The sequence below is a fragment of the Micropterus salmoides genome, unplaced genomic scaffold (genome assembly GCF_014851395.1).
Source record: "Micropterus salmoides isolate LMB-PRFRI ecotype aquatic unplaced genomic scaffold, ASM1485139v1 Ms_hic_scaffold_20, whole genome shotgun sequence".
Lineage (NCBI taxonomy): Eukaryota > Metazoa > Chordata > Actinopteri > Centrarchiformes > Centrarchidae > Micropterus > Micropterus salmoides.
The window spans coordinates 16,582,695-16,606,407 of NW_024041151.1; the positions used below are offsets into that span (position 1 = coordinate 16,582,695).

The 23,713-nt window shown below is 39.3% G+C and overlaps 2 protein-coding genes across 7 annotated transcripts; both read right to left on the reverse strand.

Moving 5' to 3' along the window:
• Positions 1-488: 488 nt before the first annotated feature.
• Positions 489-3,143, reverse strand: LOC119914030 (glycolipid transfer protein-like). 2 transcript variants are annotated; one of them, XM_038733007.1, is made up of 6 exons: positions 2,936-3,143; positions 2,445-2,503; positions 2,177-2,310; positions 1,917-2,067; positions 1,432-1,638; positions 489-1,143 (listed from the first exon to the last, which is right to left on the reverse strand). In XM_038733007.1, the coding sequence occupies exons 1-5, from the start codon at positions 3,036-3,038 to the stop codon at positions 1,456-1,458; spliced, it is 630 nt and encodes a 209-aa protein (XP_038588935.1). In that variant the 5' UTR covers positions 3,039-3,143; the 3' UTR covers positions 489-1,143; positions 1,432-1,455. The 2 variants fall into 2 exon arrangements, with proteins under 2 accessions (XP_038588935.1, XP_038588934.1); XM_038733006.1 differs by having other exon boundaries at positions 489-1,638.
• Positions 3,144-3,230: 87 nt separating this feature from the next.
• git2b (G protein-coupled receptor kinase interacting ArfGAP 2b) lies at positions 3,231-23,067 on the reverse strand. 5 transcript variants are annotated; one of them, XM_038732997.1, is made up of 21 exons: positions 22,837-23,067; positions 22,180-22,313; positions 21,926-22,038; positions 18,952-19,057; positions 17,027-17,113; positions 16,789-16,919; positions 14,833-14,927; positions 14,672-14,717; positions 14,437-14,442; positions 14,272-14,323; positions 14,115-14,187; positions 13,919-14,016; positions 13,714-13,825; positions 13,243-13,394; positions 12,984-13,136; positions 9,886-10,095; positions 9,643-9,732; positions 8,928-9,010; positions 7,782-7,937; positions 6,125-6,188; positions 3,231-5,854 (listed from the first exon to the last, which is right to left on the reverse strand). In XM_038732997.1, exons 1-21 carry the CDS (start codon positions 22,886-22,888, stop codon positions 5,645-5,647), a joined length of 2,223 nt encoding a protein of 740 aa, XP_038588925.1. In that variant the 5' UTR covers positions 22,889-23,067; the 3' UTR covers positions 3,231-5,644. The 5 variants fall into 5 exon arrangements, with proteins under 5 accessions (XP_038588925.1, XP_038588927.1, XP_038588926.1 ...); XM_038732999.1 differs by lacking the exon at positions 14,437-14,442 and having other exon boundaries at positions 14,272-14,320; XM_038732998.1 differs by lacking the exon at positions 14,437-14,442.
• Between the last annotated feature and the right edge of the window lie 646 nt (positions 23,068-23,713).

Consider the following 23,713-nt stretch of genomic DNA (forward strand, 5'->3'; position numbering starts at 1 on the left):
CTCCTCTTGCTCTCGCTCAGAGACGATTAGCTCAGGCTCAGCTCCTCTGGGAGAGGAACCAGAGCCACTTCAGCCTCTGGGACACACTTCAGATAAGTGAGACTGGGCATAGGAAGAGGTTGGTTGATCTGGGGGATTAGGAGACATGAAGAAGAGAGGGGATTTTCCTCTGATTTACAGCTGATGTTGGCTGTGTTAACATTCCCCCCCCTCAATCGGCCTCAAAAATATTTTTGCTGAGAGCAAATCAAATTGCAGTCCACTAAAGGAGCTTTTGAAAATGCACAAAACTGCTTTTGCAAAGTTACATAAATCACATTTAAGATCTCAGTTAGGAAACACTGGAACTGGATCTACTTTGCATACAGTGTATGATTTTTGTCAGTGAACATAATTTACATTATTTATTACTTCATGCAGTAACCGCACCATCATTGTGATTAAAGGTGACAAAAAAAACAAGTAAATATCGCCGCCTAGAGTATAACTTATGAACTGCAAGTGTGATTTTTATTGGTTAACCATTCAACTAAGTTGACACTTTTCTAAAGTCACATTAAAATCTTGTAATAAGCACAAATTTGATCATTGTTGAAAATCAAGGAAAAAATAGCCTGTCTATGAGTAGTGATACAGAAAATGACGATCTGATGAATGAGTTATTAATAAATGTGCACATCATGTGCAGCTTCCTGAAATTAAAAATATTTATTGACATTATGTTTGTGTAAAGACATTTGGTTACTTCAGATATCAACTGGAACAGAAAAAGCCACATTACAATACAAAAACAAAAAGCTGATCACACCTTGTTATTCAACACAGACACACCACAAACTTCAGACAGGTGAAGCCCTCAGAAAACAGTTCTGGCTCGGCTAATTTTTGTAGGTGAAATAGCATTGCAATAGATTAATTCTGAGCTGAAAATATTATGTACGTGTTCAGTAAAACCAAGGCACTAAGTGGATTTCAGCTATTAATACATGAGTAAATGGGTCGTAAAAATGTAAAACTACTACTGGGGCTGCTGCTCCCAGGTTAACAGTGGAGGTAACTCCAGGGCTCAGGATGCAGAGAACTTCTGAATGTGAGGCATTAACAGTGTTTACAGTCTTGTATTCTTGTCTTGATGGGAGCCACCTGTTGTCATAAATAAAACAGCAACACACACAATAACTATCATTCTGCATAAGAGTAAAAGCTGCACGGTTGCTGTAACAGTCCTTCAATGACTTAAAATTAAAAATTTTAACAAACAAAAACCTGTGATATTTGTTTAAATTTAAGGCATTTGCATAATTTTAAGATCAAATATACAGTGTTATTATCTATTAAGGCATAATCAAAGCAATAAATACCACACTGAAAGGAAACAATCCTATTAAAAACCATTGTTGAAAGCTGGATTTGTAGGAAACTATCACACACCCAGTCCAGTTATTTCCCGGGACATCAAACGGTGTAGTCCAGTTCTGCGTTCAGATTTGTGTACATCTCATAGATGGCATTTACTGTGCTGGTGTAATTAACCAGGAACTGACGCACATTTGCCAGACAGTCCTCCTCTTCCACTTCCTCTCCTTTTGACAGAGCCTTGAGGAAGTTTGATCTGTAGGGAGCTGCATGTAATGCTGCCTGCAATGGACAAAACAATAAATAAATGTCCAATGATCATTAGGTAGAAGTGAGTTTACCGAAAGGTAAATTAAATAGGCTGACATCACATGAATATAAATGAAGAAAAATATACTTGAATGCAGGGTATGGACACACGATTAACATGTAAAATGCATTACAATAGCAAAGACTGTTTCCACAGCTTCAATGGCCTAAAGCATTTGTGTAGTCAGTCACTTTATTATATTATAATGAGTTATTAAGAACAACAAAAATAAAGAGGACATTTCACTCACTGTGAAAATCTTTTGAACAATCCAGCCGTGGTATTTCTTCAGCGCCTGTTCATAAGCTTTTGTGATATTAACCCGAATTAGGTTGGGGTTGTTCTCATCCCTTTCTCCATCTGCCAAACTCTGCAAGAGAATCTGTATGAAATAGAGACCCCTGCAGGAGAGCCACAGAATTAAAGAAAAAAAAGTTACAAAAAAAATAAAGCCTCTGCTCAGCAGCTTAAAGTTCAACATGCATAACAGTAAGTTCAGGGAGTGCTCACCTTTTCAGCCACATCAGAGCTAATGTCGCTCCAACTTTAGGCCATTCTGCTGCGTGGTCTTCTCGCTCTGCCACCAGAATGTCCTGCAGGGTAGTGTACTTCGCAGGATCTTTAAGATATACTGCTTTGATTTTCTAAAATAAATGCACATTTTTGATTGGATTTACATGTAGGAGCTTTACCATTGGGCTCCATCTTATATTCAGTTCTTAACAGTGCACTTAGCAGAGCAGAGGCATACAAATACACAGACAGATCTGTATCTTACAATTATATTGCCATTAATGTCCGATTTGATGACTGAAAACACTTTTGATCCCAAGCAATCTGAAAGAGAAAGAGACATTTGAGAGCAAAGCAAGAAAATATGGATGACTTCATCACACGTCCCTGGCTAGGAGGGGATGATTAATACAAATCAGCCTTTATGTACAAACAGAAAGGAGAGGGGGTGCAGTGAATTCACAGTTAAGACACAATGAGGTCATGTGTCCTCTGTTCAATGAGTAAACAAAGAGTTTCTCTATAGGCTGCACGACCGCAGCTGTTTCGGGATCCAGCAGCTCCACTTCTGGTATGCGTATAATAACCATGTCCTGGGATCAGAGTGGCAAGTCATTTAAAATCAACATGTCATGAGGAACATGAAGTCAGCCAAGTACGCAATGAACTGTGACGGCGGCAGCACCGCGCCAACATCGTCTCACTAACACTCGCGCTGTTATCGTGTTCAGGTGGAGGTGGTGGAGGTATACTCACCAAAAAAAGAAGGAATATGAGAGACAGCCTCCAGGAACAACTTTGTATCTATCGACTTGTCAGGAGGCAGCTCTTTGAATTGGTTATCTAGTAAAAGAGACATGGTCCCGCCGTACGCAGCAGTCGCGAGCAGCTCGGCTGGAAAGAACCCGGAACTCTCTTCTTGTCAGATGGGTGGGGAAGCGCCACCAGCCCCTATCGCTTTCGTCCTTGTCCAACAGGTGGGGAATTAAACATGGGCGTGTTGAACCCCTCCCGCCCAACACACACACACACGAATGAACACGACAATGAGTTGAGGTATGAATACTTTATTATACCTAAGGCAGGGATTGTTGTCAACCACAGAGGCAGTGTAAGCCTATAAATTACAGGGAGTCACATCTCAGGGTTGAAACCTTGAAACCAGGGGTGGAAGTAACTGAATACACGCACTTGTATTAATGTAACAGAGTACTTCATTCGTGCATTAAAAATTAACCCATAATGCTAAAAGCTGTGTTTTTAACTTCCGTTTTAAAACAATTTTGAATGTAGAATCAGGTTTGGTTGTATTGGGTATCGGATAGTAACTTACATCAGGCAATGCGCTCATGAACCACTCTGGATATCTAGTTTGAAATAAAGATTTAAAGCGCGACTTTTGAAGGAAGAAATAAAACATTATTCTGCTTGAAAATGAAAAGTTGCACCCACGAGCAATTAAATGCAGCATTGCTCAATTCACTACACAAATAGCCTTAACTTACTTGGTCCGGTATTACCACTGTTATGGTGGCAAATGCTAGCAAACCATAGCTAGATGTTGCAGTATAATGGATGTTGCTGAGTTTATGGAGGTGCTGACTGTCGGTCTACTTGAGCTACTTTCACATACTTGTTAGCGTTTGCAAGTATGCTGTAGTGGGTCTGTTGAGTAAAAGTTAGTCATGGATTAAGAACACTGCATCAGTGGGGGAGAAGGAAAATGAAAGTAATTGGTGGCTAATCACATGGCTGTCTGCATGACTAGTTCTCCCATCAGAATACCATACAAGAGGATATACACAAAAGGTCACAAAAAAGCTAGTAAGTGGACGTTGAGTCAAGGTATTTTTGTCCTTTAAAAAACCTTTCAACAGAAGAGATGAATAGTGTAATATTATGAAGTTGGTTTAAAGACAGTTTAATACTTATCTATGACTTCCTGTTTGCCTTGAAACCTTTTTCTCTTCTTAGCCAGCCTTCTGAAAAAACTTCAGAAAGAAAAGACATTTGGCACTTCAGAAATGACCACTGAATCTGAGAGATTGCTCAGGGGAGAGGTCGCATATTCATAATGTAATTCGACATGAAATTCATGCTGACCAGATATGTTGTAATAATAATAATTTGTACTTTTCATTAAATACATCCCAACACAGTTAATCTTACTTGAGTAATAATGAGATAACTGTACTCTACTTGTGCAGAGTATTCTAGTTCTCGTTCCATCCCTGGTTGAAACATATCTGGCTCACAATGAGTGACACACATTAGACCCAAGTTCTACAACAGGTACTTTGAGGGTACATTTACTTAGCTGTACGTATTTGACAAGAGGCAGCATCTAACACACTGAAGTTACAGAACCACACCAAATAAACAGAGATCACAAGTTGCCTATAACTTACTGCCAGCTGAGACGTCCCAAACCTCAGAGCAAGAGTTAGTCTGTGAGGAGCATCATGTTAAAAACAAAAGCTTATGAAAATAAACATTGATATTTTCTTAGAGGTATGACATTCAATTTATAAATAGATTAACATTTGGGTTATTTTGATAAAGAATTACATGGATACATACATCTTATATATTTGCATAATGCTATTAAAATTGATTCAAAATGGTTTTCACACAGCCATGGAGCCCATCTCTGTGACGACTGCGCCCCCACACACACACACACACACACACACACCCCCACCCCAGCGGAAGTATGGCTGTAACATTATAACCAAAAACTACTGATACTTTACTTAAAAACACATCTTCAACCCGAGCGGAGGGGTTGGACAGTGAAATCACCTGCTGGAGCTGCTGGATGGAGTGAAAGTTTGCACACTTCACTGAATTGCTGGCGACTTACATGGTGCTCAGTGCACTGAAGCATTTGCTTACTAAACATGTGGGCAAGTGTTGTCACACTGATTCAAGATTAAAATACTGTCATTGCGTCTTTAAAAACATTTAAAATGGATAAAGGCAAATAAACTGTCGCTGGTGTAGATGAAGGTCCATCAATAATAATCATTGATGCCGGGTGTCTTTTAGACTTCTGTCCTCTCTGGCAGCTCAGCCATACCTGACACCCGATCTCAAGGACCAGAACTGTTGACCTCTATGGAGAAAAGTACAATGTAGAAGGTTCACCTGCTTGTTCTATTTGTTTTATACACACACACACACACACACACACCCACCCACCCCCACCAGTGCACTTCTGGAAATTGTGTGGATTTAAATGTTATCTCTTTGTGAGGTAAGGAATAGTAACAGATTTGGTCCTTAGTCTGTATTACCATGAAACCAAAACAACAAAATGATCTGTAATTTTGCATGATATATATATATATATATATATACACACACATAGAAAACAAAAAAATGGCACTAACACTGATTACGCTGTAGTGAGCAACATCACTGATGAACTGTATTTTGGGTGTATGAGGAATGTCTGTGTTTTAGTTAGTTGCTGTTTTCTTTGGTTGTCACAGTGACAAGTTGCTTGGCAGCTTTGGCAATGTCATAGGCGCACTGGATGACCTGCTGAGTGACCAGCTGGATGTCCGATGGGCAGGGGCTGTGCTCTGCGGCCTTCTGGCACTCTCCATGGAGCCGGCTGGCGCTCGAAGTGAGCAGACACAGAGAACCTCGCACAGTCTCTGAGGACGGCCTCTGTGATGGAAATGAGGATTGATGGAGACTCGTTAAGAGACAGACATGACAATGTCCATAAATAAACCCTCAGTGTGGGCTGCATGTATGCAAGAAAACTTCAAACAAAGTAATCCAATAAATATTAAACAGAACACTAGGCCATGCAATGAACAGGGCCTACCTGATATAAAGATGTAATTTTAGATACCCTTTGGTTGGTTTAAAACAAACAACAAATCCCTTAATTGTACGGGGGAGGGACACCAAGCTGTTGGTGAGTCATCTTACCTTGGGAAACAGGGCAGCCATCTCTGACACAGCCATGCAGATCTTTTCTGAACAAGGTAGGAAGCTGCAGGAGATGGAGACAAAAGGCTGAACCACCACTCCTGTGCTATATATAGAAACATTATTGCAAAACAGCTACCACAAACATTCCCAAACACCAAACTAAAAAAAGAGAAACATGAAATACTACTCCCTGTCATGTAACTTTAATCCAGCACCCCTGGTAAAGAATACAATAAACAAACAAAAAAAAAATCTATGTTCCTTTTAATTGTTATTTTTGTTAATTGAAAAAAGGGAATGTTCTTAAATTTAGACATGTAAGTACAAACGTATTTAGTAGCAGAATATATTAAGTATTAAAGTAGTAATTAAAGTATTAAAACTAAAAGTATTAAAATAAAAGTACTCATTAGGTGGCAAAAAAAAAAAAAAAACCCATCTACAAACGTAACTGCTGTTTACACAGTATTTCTAAATAAACCATTCAAATGTCTGACACACTGCTCATCTTCTGTATTTGACCATGTAACTAATCACATGCAAGGCAGTGGTGCAACTTTCCAGAAGAACCCTGAGATAGGCATCTTGGGGGAAATGTGTCACAAAACTGCTGATGAGCAAACACGACACAGGGTTAGATGACAGCGGGGTTGGTGAGGCTCCAAAATAAACAGTTTTATTCAACTTCTTGATATATACTCAAACTGAAAGTTTGACATAAGAAGCCAATTATAAAGCTGTGAAAGTCTGTAGTAGACCAGTGATACCTAAAAAACTTCGGTCTATAATTTCATATCAACGCTAAAGGCTATGTTTGAGTATGTTAAAGAGCACCATGAGAGCTGGATCTAGGTGGTGGTTTGGTTAAGACCTACTTTCTAAAAATCAGTAGCCAGTCAAGACAACAAACATACCACGCCCAAGTCAGCTACAATATTTTTCACAAAATTAAACAGAAAAAGTAAAAGTAATCCACTAAATGATTCCACAATTAGCCTTTCATTATTGTGAATACCTAATAATAACAACAAGTACACACTTTGAATTTTGAAATATTTACACTGGATGAAAAAAAAAAAACAAACAAACAAAAAAAACTGGGATGAGGTAAAATGTACCCTAACAACAGCAATAAATAACTAAAAAACAGGAAATTAATATATGGTAAAGTACATACAGAAACCTCATTGACTAAATTAGCTCGCTGTGGATTTAGCAGGCCACAGGGGAATGTGGCGTTTCCTGTCAGCTGCATTTAAAGACTCAAGGCCTACCCCCAGCATACACACCGTTTCTAGGACACAAGGACAGAGGCCAGTCTAAGAGCCTCAAAATCAGTGGCTGTCAATACTGGTCTTTGAGACCAGAGTGCTGCTGGTTTACTAATATTACTTCAGTTGCCTTGCAACTCAAGTGTAAATCTGTCGTTAGCTGGCTAGAATGAATGGAAACCAGCAGGGTCGTGGGCCCGAGGACGACTACTGAAAACCACTGACCTAGAAGCAGCCAAGACTAGAGGATGAAACGGCATTTACCATCAAAAGGACAGACAAAAAGAGAATGATGACAGCAACTTTCAATATATTTGAAGTTCACTCATTTTATACTTTTATTTATATTATTATTTATTATTGATTTATTAGTCATTAACTACCTTTCATGTTTGGTCTCCTGGGCAGCTCTCAGAAGCTCCTGTATGTTCTTAGTGATCTGCTCAGTCTTACAGATGACGTCCTCTGTGCATGGCAGGGTGGCATCTTCCTCCCCCTCCTCCCCTGGCTCCACTGCTTCAGAGGCTGTAAGAGGGCTGCTACGAATGAAAAGAAAAAAAATGGTTTGTTACGGCTTACGGCTTACTGCTAAATGCGTTGAAACTCAAAAGACACAGGTTTTGAAGGAAAAACTGAAAAGTTGTGAAAAATGTGGGTGGTGATCCAGGCCATAACTGAATTCTGGATTTTTATTTCTTGTCCACTGACTGTGAATTAAGTGAAATGCCATTCCCTGTGATAAAACAGATGCAGTCTGGCTTGTAATTAGAAATTAAAGTTTAAGGAATCACAATTCAGTGCATTTTAGGTTCTATCTTAACCACATCTTTACAAAAAAAAATATCACAAAAATTGTATGATGGTGGTTGACATAAAATGCGCAATTAGTGTAGAGAACTGGATCCATTCATTTGTGGCTTTTCAACAAGCAGCCAATTGCAGTGACTTTAATCAGCACTACATGTACATATTTGCAACAACCAGAGGTAATGACGTGCAAGGTTTCTGGCTCTTGCTCTTATGTTGATTTTTTGCAACTGGTAGCTTATGTCAGGCAAGTGATATGTTAACTTAGTCCTGTACAGCCAGACTGTTCTAATCAATTTGAACATCTGTCAAAATCAATATTAGTCTAGCTTCCTCCTCTGTCTTCATGTGACCTTTAACTTTTGTAAGCTACTGCTACGATGATGTCACCATCTCCAGCACCCGTAACCAGAAAAACATTCCCATTTATTTAACTTCAAAGTTCTGTCCTGTCATTTCTTACTCCATGTCTTTGCTCGCCCTTAACATTTCATTTCAGTAAATACTGCATATTTTTTTAAATGTGTTTGTTTGAAGAACCTATTAGCTTGTTTTACCAAATAAATTGAGGATTTTTTGTGTGTTATATTGGGGATGAAAATATACGAATGTTTACAAAGCTTTACAGAGAAAATTGTATAAAATCTAAAATTAGTTTTAAAAGTATCACAGTCCGTGCCCTTTTGAACACGTGGGTACAAAGTTAACGCAAATGTTCTTACCTAGTCTCCTCCAGTTCAGAGTGGTTGGGCGTGGTGTCATAATCATTCTCCAGCATGATACTCTGTCCTTCCAGACTACAGCCCTATAGAGAGAGTGCATTACCATCAGTCAAACACAGTACATACTGTATATGATTAGCACAAACATAATACCAGAGCAACTGTAGGCACACACAACTCAGAATCATGCTTTTCTGAAATCAAACCCAAGTTCACATGATCAGACATTTTGTTTTAAAGCAGATTAAGAGAAAAAGACATTTACAACCAGGTCACTGTGGTGTAACACAGTGCATACTGCTGTGGATGCAATTAGTAGATGCACAGAAATCCTGATGTAAACTGGGTGCACTTATCAGTGGCTAATGAGTGCAATGTGATGAGCCATTTGATCTATCTTTCATGGATTTTGGACTCTGCTGTCTGATCATTCGAATAGCTTTCTCTGGCACAACATTTCATCATCACTTCTGATGTCAACTAGAGACAAAGCAGCTCTGGTTAAGGTTCTTTGTGGATAAAAAAGCTGGAGTTGTTCAGTTGACTGAACTGAAGCAGAGGCACTGTGGTGCATGCATGCAGGCAGGCGATACTGATAAAAAGCAGTTTAAAGACAAAGGTCAGGAGAGAGAAGACCGTGGGGTCAAGCAGAGGGACAGGTTTTAGTGTCCCCTGGGGGCTGCCTCTGAACCGAGGGGGAACTTCAGTACTTAACCCTTCGAGATCTCTCATCCCACGACCAGGACAGGGAAGAGGGGAAGGTAGGAAGGGAGGAAGCAGCCGTCCCCAATGGACCCCTCCCAATCTAGAAAGGGGTCAAACCAAGTTGAGCATACTCTATTGAGATGCAATGAATGAATGATTGAATGAAAAACCAACACCAGCCCCCAAAAGCCAGGCATAATTTTTTTGTCTTGTGAGGACAATCCAGCAGGAACATTGGTGCTTCTGTGCTTACATTGCTTGGGAAGGGTTGTAAAATGACTCCATCCTCATGCCGAGCTGTTTCGACTCGGTGGAGGTACTGCCTCGGAGCAGAGCCCGTCTCATACATGGACATGGCACGACCTCCGCGGGGTGGGTGTCGACCAAAGGGCCCCTGCTGGTGGTGTTGTCCGCTGGGGGTCTGCCACCGCAGTGTTGTATTTTCAGTCTGCAGGGTGTTGAGCTGAAGAGAACAAAACATCTTTCAATTCTACTCTAGCTGGGGGATGATCTTACAAAAGCTCAGCCCGACATCAATAATAGAGTAGAATACAGCCAAGTCTTCAGGATAAAGGCTATTCCTTAATGTTGAGTTCATAGTCACCTTTATTTTTTTTTTGGTTTCTCAAAGTTTTTCCTCACAACATAAGTTTTGTTTCTTCGACAATGGATAAGCTAACACTGTGTGTAGATAGCAACTCCTGAACTACGAGCCCTGGAGAAACTGCTGCAAGTGGTTGCCCTTAACATGAACTGTACGTAGAAACTGAAAAGGGCAATGGAAAACACGGCTTTCTGTCTCTTTGACTAAATATGTCCATCTCAACAACTTTTCTCCCATGAGGAGACAATGATATCATCACTGATCACTAACTGTGGCTATTTCAACATGCAATTTCTTAAATAGCTTAATGTGTAACTTCACCAAAATCTCTTTTTGCTGTCACAGACAAAAATAGAAGAGACGAAAACATTTGGAACGGTTTTTGAAACAACAGCTGGTGACAAGACATGTAACTGATGATAAAACTATAAACCAGCACAACAGATGGCAATTACCAACATGAACCACCAGGTTCTGAACAGACGCATTACAATCACCAACAAAAAGTAAAAGAGAGCAAATCTGTTGCGTTTTCCAGAAAGCAAGTTAAAGTTAACAATGGCAACAACAAGGCTTGGGAGAAATAAACAAGGCGATACTTGGGCCCATAAAATGGAATTTGAAGTAAGTGTGACTAAAATGACAAATAATTACTGGTTTTGGCTAGACCGTTAGCTTTGACTAGATTGATTGAAATGTTTAATATAATCTGATGATTAAAAAAAAAGGCTAAAATGTCAGCAGTTTTCATTGACTAAAACTATGCTACAAATACTTACAAATTCATAGATTTTTATACAACTAAAACCTACCTAAAAATGATTAACACTAGTCCATATTAATTATTTTTGTTAATTATTATAATGTCAACTTTTGGGATATGAATTAAGTGCTACAAAACCGATAAAGGTTAGATTAACACAAAAGCAGTGCTGCCTACAGCTTGGCCATTTTCTTTAATTAATGTTAATAAGGCTGTGACAACATACAAAACATGATGAATATTAAAAGGAAGAGCTTTTAGAGGCTAGTTAGCTCACAATTTGTCTATGTTGCATAATGTCTTGGGGTTCCACTGAGGATTTGGAGGGTGTCAGAAGCAGATAAGGGACTGAAATGAACACTTTTGTCAGTAAAGCAGTATGGTTAAGGAGTAAATAAACCAGCAGTAGAAGGCAGTACACATTATGTTTCTCAGCCAACTTAAAAGAGAAAGAATGTGGGCAGTGAAGAATTTTGAGGTGCATGAGAAAACCAAATAAAATGCTGCCATTTCCCAAAATGGGTGCAAACATTCCTGTCATACCATTAAGCATGCAGACTTGGTCTCTCCCTAAGGTGATACACTACTTAACTTGGTAACATTATCAGGTGTATCTAGTAGCGGAAGCTGACAACGGTCAAATAGAAATTAATTCATCAGATCACCGGAGGAATGATCCTAATAGTTCCCTGCGAGGGAGTGTGACCCCATTTACACTTAGTCACTTCAGGCATCCTGAGCGGATCAGACAGCTATCAGATTTCATATAAGTGTAAATTTATCCAACAAACATTCAAGACAGATTGAGATCGGATTGCCAAATGCTGAAAAGGTGTAAAACATTGGTCCACGCCAGCGTCTGTGTATTTTGCTGAATAACTGGGATGTTGTTTCTAGAAACAGACGCTGCTGTTCAAGTTCAAGTGTCACCATAGTATTGGGAGTTGTGGCAGAAATCTTAACAGGGAAGGATTTCCTCAAAACATGCATGTCTTAGTATCACTGCGGCTAAGTATCGCTACTTTTTTGTACTACTAAGAAATAAGAAACTGAGTGACAAGATATGCCTGGATCTTCAGATAAATAAATCAGTTGTGTATTTTGCCACTGCTTGCTACATGCCTTCTGGGGGTGTCAGAGATTTAATTTAAGTTGATAACTCTGGTCATTCACCCACACTCAAACACTAATCACTGCAACACTTAGGTGGTTTGTTGTTGGCTGTCTGATGGCTCTGATTTACAATGATGGATCACAATGTCTTCTGTGGCTACCATTTTCTGATTAGTATGTGGTTCTTTTGACATCTGACTTGGGACTCCTCCTCTGAATCCTCACTCTGAGACCACAAACAACTAGAACATCCAGTCCTATTTTGCTTTTTCACTAAACAGCATAGCAGAGAAAATGTTGTGATTGTTAATTATTACCACAGGAATTGTACCACATCCAGAAACATAGCAGCCATTTTCTCTGTTACGCTAGTATTGAGTTATGACATTCTAATGGTATTTTCATCCATTTGTCGAAATCTGCTCTTCCCTGCAACTACAAATTCACTGTATAATTCATACATGGTGTAATTTTAAATTGGGAAAAGGCTACGTCTGACACATTCAAACAGGCATGACCTGAACATAAATTACTAATGTCTGTGGGTTACATCAAATTACTTCATGTCTCTAGTAACACGGAGAAGCATCAAGTCTTGCACACACAGGCTAAAATGTTGAACACAAGCTGTTTTAAGAGGATAGAACGACTAGCAAGTAGAGAGGATGCAAAAAAACATAAATCCAGCACATAGTGACCTCTAATTAAGAATACTGAAATATTCATGTGGACTACCATCTAATTAAAGTGATGGAAACCAACCAATTAAGGGCATACTGACTTTGAACACATTCCTGCAAACAGAAAAAGTGTAAACAATCTGCAGCACAATTCCCACTCTGCTCATGAGTTCCATGTTATTTTTACTAACCTTGCCCTGCATCAACCGCAGCTCTTCACTAAGGTGACAGTTGACTTTAAGAAGCTGCTGTATTTTAGCTTCTGATGCGGTGAGGGCGCTCTTCACCTCCATAAATTCCTGCACTGTGATTGGTCCATCAGAGAGGTCAGATGACTCCGAGCTCTGAGGCAGAACATGTTGCATAGAATAGGATTAATTTGACCGGTTTAAAAAGTAAAAAGCAAGATTAAATATCAAGATGGTAGCAGGGTCCGAAAGGAACATTAACCTTGGTCCTTCTGTCATTGCAGCTGTCCCCACAGGTGGCCTCTTGCACCGGATCTTCATCTGACGCCACACTGTCATAATCGGGCTGGTCATTGTCCTGGCTCTCACTGTTATGGCGACTGTCTATTCCCTGAAGGATCAGCTCCACATTCTCTGAAGGCAGGCCACCAGTTCAAAGCATTAGAGATCAAACAAGTCATGCTGGCTACAGGCAGCAGTATAAAATCAAATAGCTAAGCAACACTCTTTCCTGAATTCAAAAGTCAGGACCTGCTCTTCTTTATGACCCCTAACAATTTTTGGTGCATACACACAGAAGAAAAAAGGCTGTGATGTGGTTTGCCATAATTTAGAGGATTTCGAGAATGCAGTTTTCTGTCCCTGCTGATTCATTAATAAAAAACAAAACAAAAGTACATTAGCAAGGAAATCCAACATCTGTTAAAAATATAAACAAGAGAAGACTTAGTACCTTTGGGACTTTCACAGGAATTACCCCACTGCCGTCGTTTAGCATCCGTTAGAATATCAATGACCAGGGTGGCAAATTCATGAGCACTAAACCTTGCCAATTTCTGACGACCCTGAGAAAACAAATGTGTCAAAACACATAAAGGAGAACATATCACACAACAAACTGAAGTTTAAAACAGGGAGACGTTGGCACTGTGACTTGCCTGGTTTCTGGTAGATGAATACTCTGGATTGACGGGCAGAAAAGGCACAACTGTGGTGTCTGTTACAAGTGTGCTATGGTTCTGGGTGGCCAACCACACTGAAAAACCACAACATAAAATATAGAGAAAATGCAGGACATATAGAGCATTACATACAGCATTATATAGCTCATTTTTATAATTCTTGGAATTTTACCTGCATCTGTTTCTCTTCTGTCAACTTCATCATAAACATCCATGGCAAGTTCTTCAAACTGATGGTTACTTAGCTGGGGAAAAAAAAGCAGCATTGAACAACTATTGAATAGTAAGAAAATGTGTTCACATGTAATAAAATGTTTTAAAAGTCTCACCGACTGGAGCTTCTTTTTTGCCGCTTTTGCAAACTCTGACAAATCCAGGCTGCTTTGAACGAAAAATTTAAACTGCTAAAGTGCCAACCTTAAATTGCTAAATTGCTATAAATCTAACAAAATTCCACACAAAGAGACATGCAAACACCTAACAAGTATACTTACTTATTTCTTATGCATCAAAAGAATGCAGCATAGGAAAAATAATATTGGAATTATTTTGTGAACATCAATGATCAAATCACAGTGCCTTTATACAGAGTAAGACATATAACATTGACGAGTAGCCAGTAGCCTAACAATTTCCCTTGGTTTATTTTCTCTGCATTAAAAGATCCCAACTTTGTAACTAATAGATATGACACAAAATCCCTAATGTCACTTAAAACATAGCTATTACCTGTCTGCCATCTGTGGAATGATGAAGTGTTGCCCATTTCTGTGATCTACAACACAAAAAAGGATATGAGAGAGCGCAACTACCATAGAAAATAATATATAGAAAAAGCACAGAAAATTCTTAAATGCCACGCAGCAGCAATGTTTAATACGCCAACTTACCTGGTCTTCTGCCACATAGGTAAAATGTTAACCGGTCAGTGAGTTCATACTGTATCTCCACTAGCCTCTCTGCCAGCTCCTGATGCCCAGCTTGTCTGCACAGATTAGGAATAAAAGGTCACATTTAAGAAATATGGCACTGGTGCCTCAGGTTGAATGCCTTTAAATTAATATACGTCAAAATCTTGTGTCTATGAAGTTCAATACATATCCTTTTTGGAAAAGAGTGGGTAATTTAATCTCAGAGATACTGGACCTGAAATATTTTACCTTTTTGTACCTTGTAAATATTCCCAAAGGTCTCAGTTAACGAGCGACACATACCTTTTGAAGATTTTTATGGCCACAAGTAAAAAAACATTTACAAAACACTGGCTCCAGGGGACCCCTCCCACCATTGTCCTTCTTATGAACATAATCAACTCTATGCGCCTTTTCTTTTCTTTGATATGCATTGTGAACTGTACCTGTGCCTTTTTGCCCTCTCACTGTGCTGTAACACATCAGGTATCTGTTCTATGTTCATACCAAAATAGTAATCAAAATCTGACATTCAAATGGAAGTGGAAGGTATGTGGGTGTTAGCTAGCCATGGTGACCAGTCACGCATAGACACCAGCAAGCCTTTATTATGCCAGAAACACAATTAAATATTTAGTTTTGACTTTCAGTGTGTCCCATACATTGATTTGTGGAGGCCTGACAAAATAGTAACGCTGACCGACACATATTGATTTTTCTTTACTATTTAAAAATAGATATAATCTTATTTAATTGCTTGCTCCGTCTCTCTCTCACAAACACATTGTCAACGGACCCGTCTGTGAATAGCCCCTCCTCCTTGTGCACAATCTGAATTAAAACATGGACATGCACTGGAGGAAGGATTGTTCCCGGCTTTTCCCTGCAGAGAAGATTCCTGAATCAATCTAGAGCTGAATGGTTAAAATCACGAACACTGCTGCACAAATTTGTCCAAAACTAATGCATTCAAGTTAACTCTGATACGTTAGTCCCCCCTCCCCCTAACCCAAACCATACCACCACAAATAGAATCCAATTCTGTGGGAAACACTGACTTCAAGTAAAACAAGGCACTTATTATGTAGCTCACATTACTGTGCAATGCAGATATTGTCTATATCATATATCTGTTTTGTACAATATGTATACTAATACGCAACATGACAAATCACTACCGCTTATTTTATTTTTTTATTTCTAGGTCTTTCCAAGTTTTGCGAAACTGGTCCAGCTGAGTCAGCTAGCACACTGAGCTACAGAGTGTTTCCTTCCTCTCTTGCCTCAGTTAGTCATACTCTATGAATTGAACCGTTTTATTGTTGAATTAGTCATACCGATAATGCCAGTAGGTCTGTGTCTAATGTTCATTGTACTGCGAGACATGCTAACTATTTTACCAATTCAGCTGGAGAGTTTGTTTCCAGTTTCTAACGGAGCCTTTTCTACCCGTTCTTGTTTACCTTTCAACAATGTGCAACATTTCGTCATTAGCACCTCAGTATATAAATAGTACACAGTTTGTTTCTGGGTATGTGCTTAAATTTCCAAAGGATGTGTATCATTTCCTGTGAGCTGGGCTGTGTCTGTTAAGGCGATGCTTGCAGCCACACTACAGGTTAGTCATGTAAGTTGGCAGTTGGCAGTTTGCTCTAATTTATACAAAGCCAACATTGTGAGATTATACCACAGAATTCACCAGAAATCATGGGTGATAGAGGTGGCCTGTGAGCTTGGGTAACTATGACTTGCAATACACTTCATCAAAACAATGAAGTTCTACATTGTAGCAGCTCTACAATGTATGTTGTTAGTAACATCATATAGTGTTGGTAGGACTTCATACTGCTTGTACCTAAAAACATCCTTTATTAGAAATAAAAAGACGAGCCAGTTAAATTAATATTAAATTAAAAAACATAGGCCCTGTTTTACCTTGCATAATCGATGGGGGTCTTTCCACTGGAGTCCAGAGCCCCGGGATCAGCTCCATATACCGCCAACAGTTCTGCTTGTAACATCTGTCCTGCTTTTGCTGCTATGTGTAGAGGGGTGTTCCCTTTCTCCTTTTGTCACAAAAACCAACACAATAGCAAAGCATTATTATGTCAACTTATAACCCACAAAAAAAAAAAAAAAAAAAACTACAGGTTGCTCCTTCCACTACACTTACTGGATGGAAGAAGTTGGCCTGTGCTCCCAAAGATAAGAGTCTTAGGCAGGTCTCCAGGTTTCCAGTCCGAACACTGGAATGGAGTTGCTGAAAGGAGATCAACAAGTAGTTAGTTTGTAATTTGATTGTGGGGTGCATACAGACCGTATAAAAGGCTCTGACATTTCTGGGTGCCCGCAGCTTTACGACTCTTGTTCTGTAGTAAAGTAGAGGAAGTGTGTAGCTGGTGTCTTGGCTATAGTGGGAACGAAAATGTGTTCAAGTTCAACGACCATAGTTTAGCCCATGTACCTGTGATGATTAGCATCTTTATTTCCTCCTGAATGATCCAGCTTCCAATATTCCATATGTTGAGTCATTGACGAAAAGTAAGTGAACGTCATTTCGTTGTGTTCATGTTTCTGTATTGTAGAGTTACCATGCATTCACATGTGTCCAGTGTGATGAGTGAGATTTCTAGTGCTGGCACAATGTTCATGCTTTTAACACCGCAGGAGGTAATAAGTTAGCTTGTGTGAGCCTTTAGATGTCTAACTTACGTAGTAACATTTATGACACTGAGTTAAGTTCATTTAATATCGTGTTTCGCCGTAAGTCTCAAGAAAGTCCCAAGTTACTGTGATGAAAGTCAAGTCAAGTAAGGTCAAGTCATTGCTTGGGTCAAGTCAAGTCATATAAAATTCTTAGTAATTCAGTTTGTTTAAACAGTTTAAGAGAGGTGGCAATTCAACTGTATGATCATTTTGGAAGATGTAGTGAGGTTTTCTGTTCCAACTATATTGAATTATACACAAAGGTGTTTCTATTATTTAGTCTACTGAAATGGAGTAGAAAAATTGAGTAATAGAAACATGTGTCAGTAACGGTAAGCTCTTACCATTCCTGTAAAATTCATTTTAAATGCTTTTTCAAGGTATATCCAAAGTTAATTGAATGCATTTCTTTAACCATTTGGAGTGAATTCATGATTTTGGGGCTGCTCTAACCCAAAAGTCAGAATAACTGTAAGTGCTACTGGAATTGATTAATGTAAGTTTAAACACACTAAAAGGTATATATTTTTCTTTTCCATGCAGACAAATACAGCTGGGATTTATTAGATGGAAATCACTGTGGGACCACAGCATATAGCCTTAAAAATTCCAATTAATATTTTAGTTTCTGTAAGTGCATGTCTTAGCGTATTGTTTTCAACAACAACAGCACTGCCCCTTGGCCTACCCAGGAAATAATAGGGGCATCCTTACAGGGTTCTCGTTGGCTATTGTAGGCTGTAGTAATGTTGTTGTAAAATATTTTCGGTTCAATATTTTTCCTTCATTTTGAAACTATGGTGGAGAAAATTGGTCTCGTTAACTAATGGGAAACACTACGCACCGATATGACAATATAGGTTTATGGGTTCGTTCACCTACATGCACTTTTCTCTTTAATTCTAAATCACAAAAACTTTGCTGTTATTCAACCACAATTGTTTATTGAAATACCTATTAACATGCATATAATCCAGCTTGTCGTTAAATTATTTGTAAGGAACACTGGAGAATTCAGAGCACATATCCAAGAGAGTGTCAAAGTTCAGAGAGGCTATACTATTTCATAGTCATTGTCTTAGTGTGACCTGCACAAGCAAATGTGAGTGGCAGTATGTCACAGTGGCACTGAATGCTAAAAAGCAATCTATAAATAGGCCAAACCCTTTTTGAAATGTATAGGAAATGGTCACATATCAAGATTAAAAACCAAAAATGCACTTTAGTAATGCAAGTGAGTGCCACTTGTGGTATTCAGAAGACACACCGCCATCAGTTTCACTCCAAGAAGATTCTTTGCATGGGACAATGTTGGATTATTCTTACATTTTAAAAAACTGTTGGCAATGAAGTGAATGAAAAATTAAGCAAACAAATAGAGCAATTTCTCACCTTGCTGAGGTCTTTTGCGGTTACACTGTCATCCTCCCGACAAGGCATCCGATGGACATACGCCAACATCTGGTATTTGGCCTTAATGAACTCGGTCTTGTTGGGACTGGAAACAACAGAAGATGCTCACATCTAAAACCAGGAAAACTGAAAATCTGGACCACCGTTGATATCTACATGTGTTTAAGACACATTAGCATTTTTGACTGGTGGCAAAGCATTTCCTTCATTGAATAAGCCACTTTACAACATCACAGGAACCTGAATATCTTGTGGTCCCTTAAAATCGAGAACAAAAATTGTCAGAAAATTGTCCAGAAGCTCCCCATCTCTGAACTGTCTCGCCTCTTCGAATTAGCATTGCAATTTCTGAGAAGACGTTCACGTCCAAACTAAGAGTATGGATCCTTATGTATCCTTCCTCACGGTCATATGAAAACTTGATCTCTGTACACAGAATACTGTACAGTAGACTACATTACTTGGGAAACCAACAACTAACTTTGTTTTAATGTTAAAGAAACTCCACCCTACAGTGCCTTGCGAAAGTATTCGGCCCCCTTGAACTTTTCGACCTTTTGCCACATTTCAGGCTTCAAACATAAAGATATAAAAAAACTGTAATTTTTTGTGAAGAAACAACAACAAGTGGGACAAAATTATGAAGTGGAACGAAATTTATTGGATATTTCAAACCTTTTTAACAAATAAAAAACTGAAAAATTGGGCGTGCAAAATTATTCAGCCCCTTTACTTTCAGTGCTGCAAACTCTCTCCAGACGTTCACTGAGGATCTCTGAATGATCCAATGTTGACCTAAATGACTAATGATGGTAAATAGAATCCACCTGTGTGAAATCAAGTCTCCATATAAATGCACCTGCTCTGTGATAGTCTCAGAGGTCCGTTTAAAGCGCAGAGAGCATCATGAAGAACAAGGAACACACCAGGCAGGTCCGAGATACTGTTGTGGAGAAGTTTAAAGCCGGATTTGGATACAAAAAGATTTCCCAAGCTTTAAACATCCCAAGGAGCACTATGCAAGCGATAATATTGAAATGGAAGGAGTATCAGACCACTGCAAATCTACGAAGACCCGGCCGTCCCTCTAAACTTTCAGCTCATACAAGGAGAAGACTGATCAGAGATGCAGCCAAGAGGCCCATGATCACTCTGGATGAACTGCAGAGATCTCCAGCTGAGGTGGGAGACTCTGTCCATAGGACAACAATCAGTTGTATACTGCACAAATCTGGCCTTTATGGAAGAGTGGCAAGAAGAAAGCCATTTCTTAAAGATATCCATAAAAAGTCTCGTTTAAAGTTTGCCACAAGCCACCTGGGAGACACACCAAACATGTGGAAGAAGGCGCTCTGGTCAGATGAAACCAAAATCGAACTTTTTGGCAACAATGCAAAACGTTATGTTTGGCGTAAAAGCAACACAGCTCATCACCCTGAACACACCATCCCCACTGTCAAACATGGTGCTGGCAGCATCATGGTTTGGGCCTGCTTTTCTTCAGCAGGGACAGGGAAGATGGTTAAAATTGATGGGAAGATGGATGGAGCCAAATACAGGACCAGTCTGGAAGAAAACCTGATGGAGTCTGCAAAAGACCTGAGACTGGGACGGAGATTTGTCTTCCAACAAGACAATGATCCAAAACATAAAGCAAAATCTACACTGGAATGGTTCACAAATAAACATATCCAGGTGTTAGAATGGCCAAGTCAAAGTCCAGACCTGAATCCAATCGAGAATCTGTGGAAAGAACTGAAAACTGCTGTTCACAAACGCTCTCCATCCAACCTCACTGAGCTCGAGCTGTTTTGCAAGGAGGAATAGGCAAAAATTTCAGTCTCTCGATGTGCAAAACTGATAGAGACGTACCCCAAGCGACTTACAGCTGTAATCGCAGCAAAAGGTGGCGCTACAAAGTATTAACTTAAGGGGGCTGAATAATTTTGCACGCCCAATTTTTCAGTTTTTTATTTGTTAAAAAAAGTTTGAAATATCCAATAAATTTCGTTCCACTTCATAATTGTGTCCCACTTGTTGTTGGTTCTTCACAAAAAATTACAGTTTTATATCTTTATGTTTGAAGCCTGAAATGTGGCAAAAGGTCGAAAAGTTCAAGGGGGCCGAATACTTTCGCAAGGCACTGTATGTCCTGGTATCTAGAATATTTCATTATCGTTTTGTGGATGAAGGAAGTTAAAGCAGCTGTAGGGTCTGTGTTTGACCATTAAGCCACATGCAGCCCTGAAACCTCAGGCCTGATAGTTCCTGAACCATAAGACGGTAGAACACCCAGACACACACCTGGAACTATTCAACAGGAACTAAATATAGTCCTTGTTCATCGGGTTTAGTTCCCCAATTCTCCAAAAGGCTATTAGTTCCCTGGGAAATTTCCTGTGGTGGGAACACCCAATACGATTTTTTTCGATCGAGAACAGTGCGATGGTTGGACTCAGCATGGCTGTGTTTATATGTGGCTCACTGTTTATCTTTACTCTACCAGCCAGACGCAGTGTTTATACCTGGCAGCAGATGGGGGTGACTACGTGACATCTCTCATTTTGTTTTCCATCATGAGTGACAGTACACACTGCATGTTTAAAGAAAAGCATTCATAATAAAAGGAAAAGATGCATAAACCATTCAAAATAAAATTTCTTGCATAATCATCAACATCATTGTCAAATCGATCCCATATAGCTAACATGATTATGATATTGCCACTTGCATTTAACTGAACATTATTTTTGTTGTGTATTTTCCCATCTGCATCTTCATTTCTTAAAGTTACTGTCTGGCCATGAGTCATATTCGTGGTACAGAAGGCCAATTATACATGTTCACTGACCTTAACTATGAAAATCAATTTTGCCAATAGAGCTTTATATCAAAGTGCAAACAGGCATACCAAAATCAGCCCTGACACAAGAATATCCTTAAAAGCACTTACTGAACTCTGTCCTGGGGGTTGGCTTTGCGCTTCCCACTCACTGAAGAGGAAGGGTCCAGAAGGCTATGCTCCCATATGGAATTAGCTCCATTGCCATACAGTGTCTGGACCATCTAAAACATGAAACCACAAGCCATTCACATACATACATACACACGTGCGTGTGTGTGTGCATATATATATATATATATATATATATATATATATATATATATATATATATATATATGTGGCTAGTGTCCCTGTCTTCTCACCTGTAACTGGGAGGATGGCCATGGAGAATGAGTCAGATGCCGGACTTGAGAGCTGTGTCGCCCCAGACCTCGATGGATGCTGCAGCACTCATCGCAAATCAACACACCCCTGTTAACGGAGGCCCAGCGTGGCTCTAGGATAAGGAGCACATGCTAGTTAACCTAACGGTGTAACGTTAGATAATTAAAATTAACGATAACAAAACCTTAAACTGAAGCACTTATGGCACATTAATTAATCGATTCTAGTCAGACTTACATATTCGCTAATAGTAGCAAATCATCTCCAGGTTAGTTGCTTCCAAACACACATCCACAATCACAAATCAGTCTTAGCGAGCTAGCTAATTTAAGACAATTAATCTGATTAAACCGAAACGTTAACGTTTAACAATATAACAATTCAGGCAAATAGTTTCCGAATCAGACAAGTTAATGTGATACAGACAAACAGATACGACACATTTTAACAAATGTTTCCACAAGAACAACAAATACAACCATTTCACTTAAACATCTAACAGTTAGCTGGTAACTGCTAATTAGTTATCGGCGTTTGGTAACGTTAACTAGGTTAGCTAACCGGACGTGTGGTAAGTTTTAATAAGGGCTAGCAGGTTAGCTGGGCAGCTAAAGCTAGCTTGTTTGACATCCTACCCGGAGCACTGCAATCAGCGCAGACCTCTCTGCTTCGTACTCGCTTTGACATCCCTCGATACAAATCCTTAGAGTGCGAGAAAGACAAATATTTAAGGATACGCTAGGACACAGCTAGACAAAGGTAAGATAGGATAGCCCGCCCTAGCAGACTGTACTTATCGAGTCTTCTCGCTGGCAAAGCCAACTGTGCTCGTCTGCTCTCTCCCCTACTGTTGAACAAAGCAGTGTCCCATTCCAACACTCACACAGCCTCCTCTATGGCCCCTTGTCTGCTTCCTTCCTCGTTTCCTTTCCTTGTCTACCCTATGCAACTAGGCTATATATCGACCAACTCACTGCTATATGTGATTGGGGCAATATCAATGCTGGTCAACCTTTGGAATTAAAATATTAACTTAGCTTCAAAAGATGAAAACCTGGTGTTGGGGGTAGATAAAATAATTCACAAAGTTCACTTTTACCAGAATCTGGTTGCCTCTGTCCTCCAGTGGTGGAAAGTACATTCACATAGTTTCACTTCATTCAAGTATTGTATTTGAGTAGGCGACAATTCTGAAGTAACCTACTTTACTTAAATATCTCCTCTTAATGCAACTTTAAACTTAAACTGCACCACATTTCAGAGGGAATTATTGTAATATATAGAATCAGAATCAGAAGGAGCTTTATGGCCAAGTAGTGTTTTACACATATGAGGAATTTTCTGTGGTGATAAAGTGCTACACGTAGACATACATACAGTCAACATAAATAAATGTAGAAATATATAAATATGGAATGGAAGAACAACGTTGCAGATATATACATGTGCATTATTCTGGGTCTGTGCCGTGCAGAAGTAACACAACAGAAGAGAATATTGTGTAGCCTACAT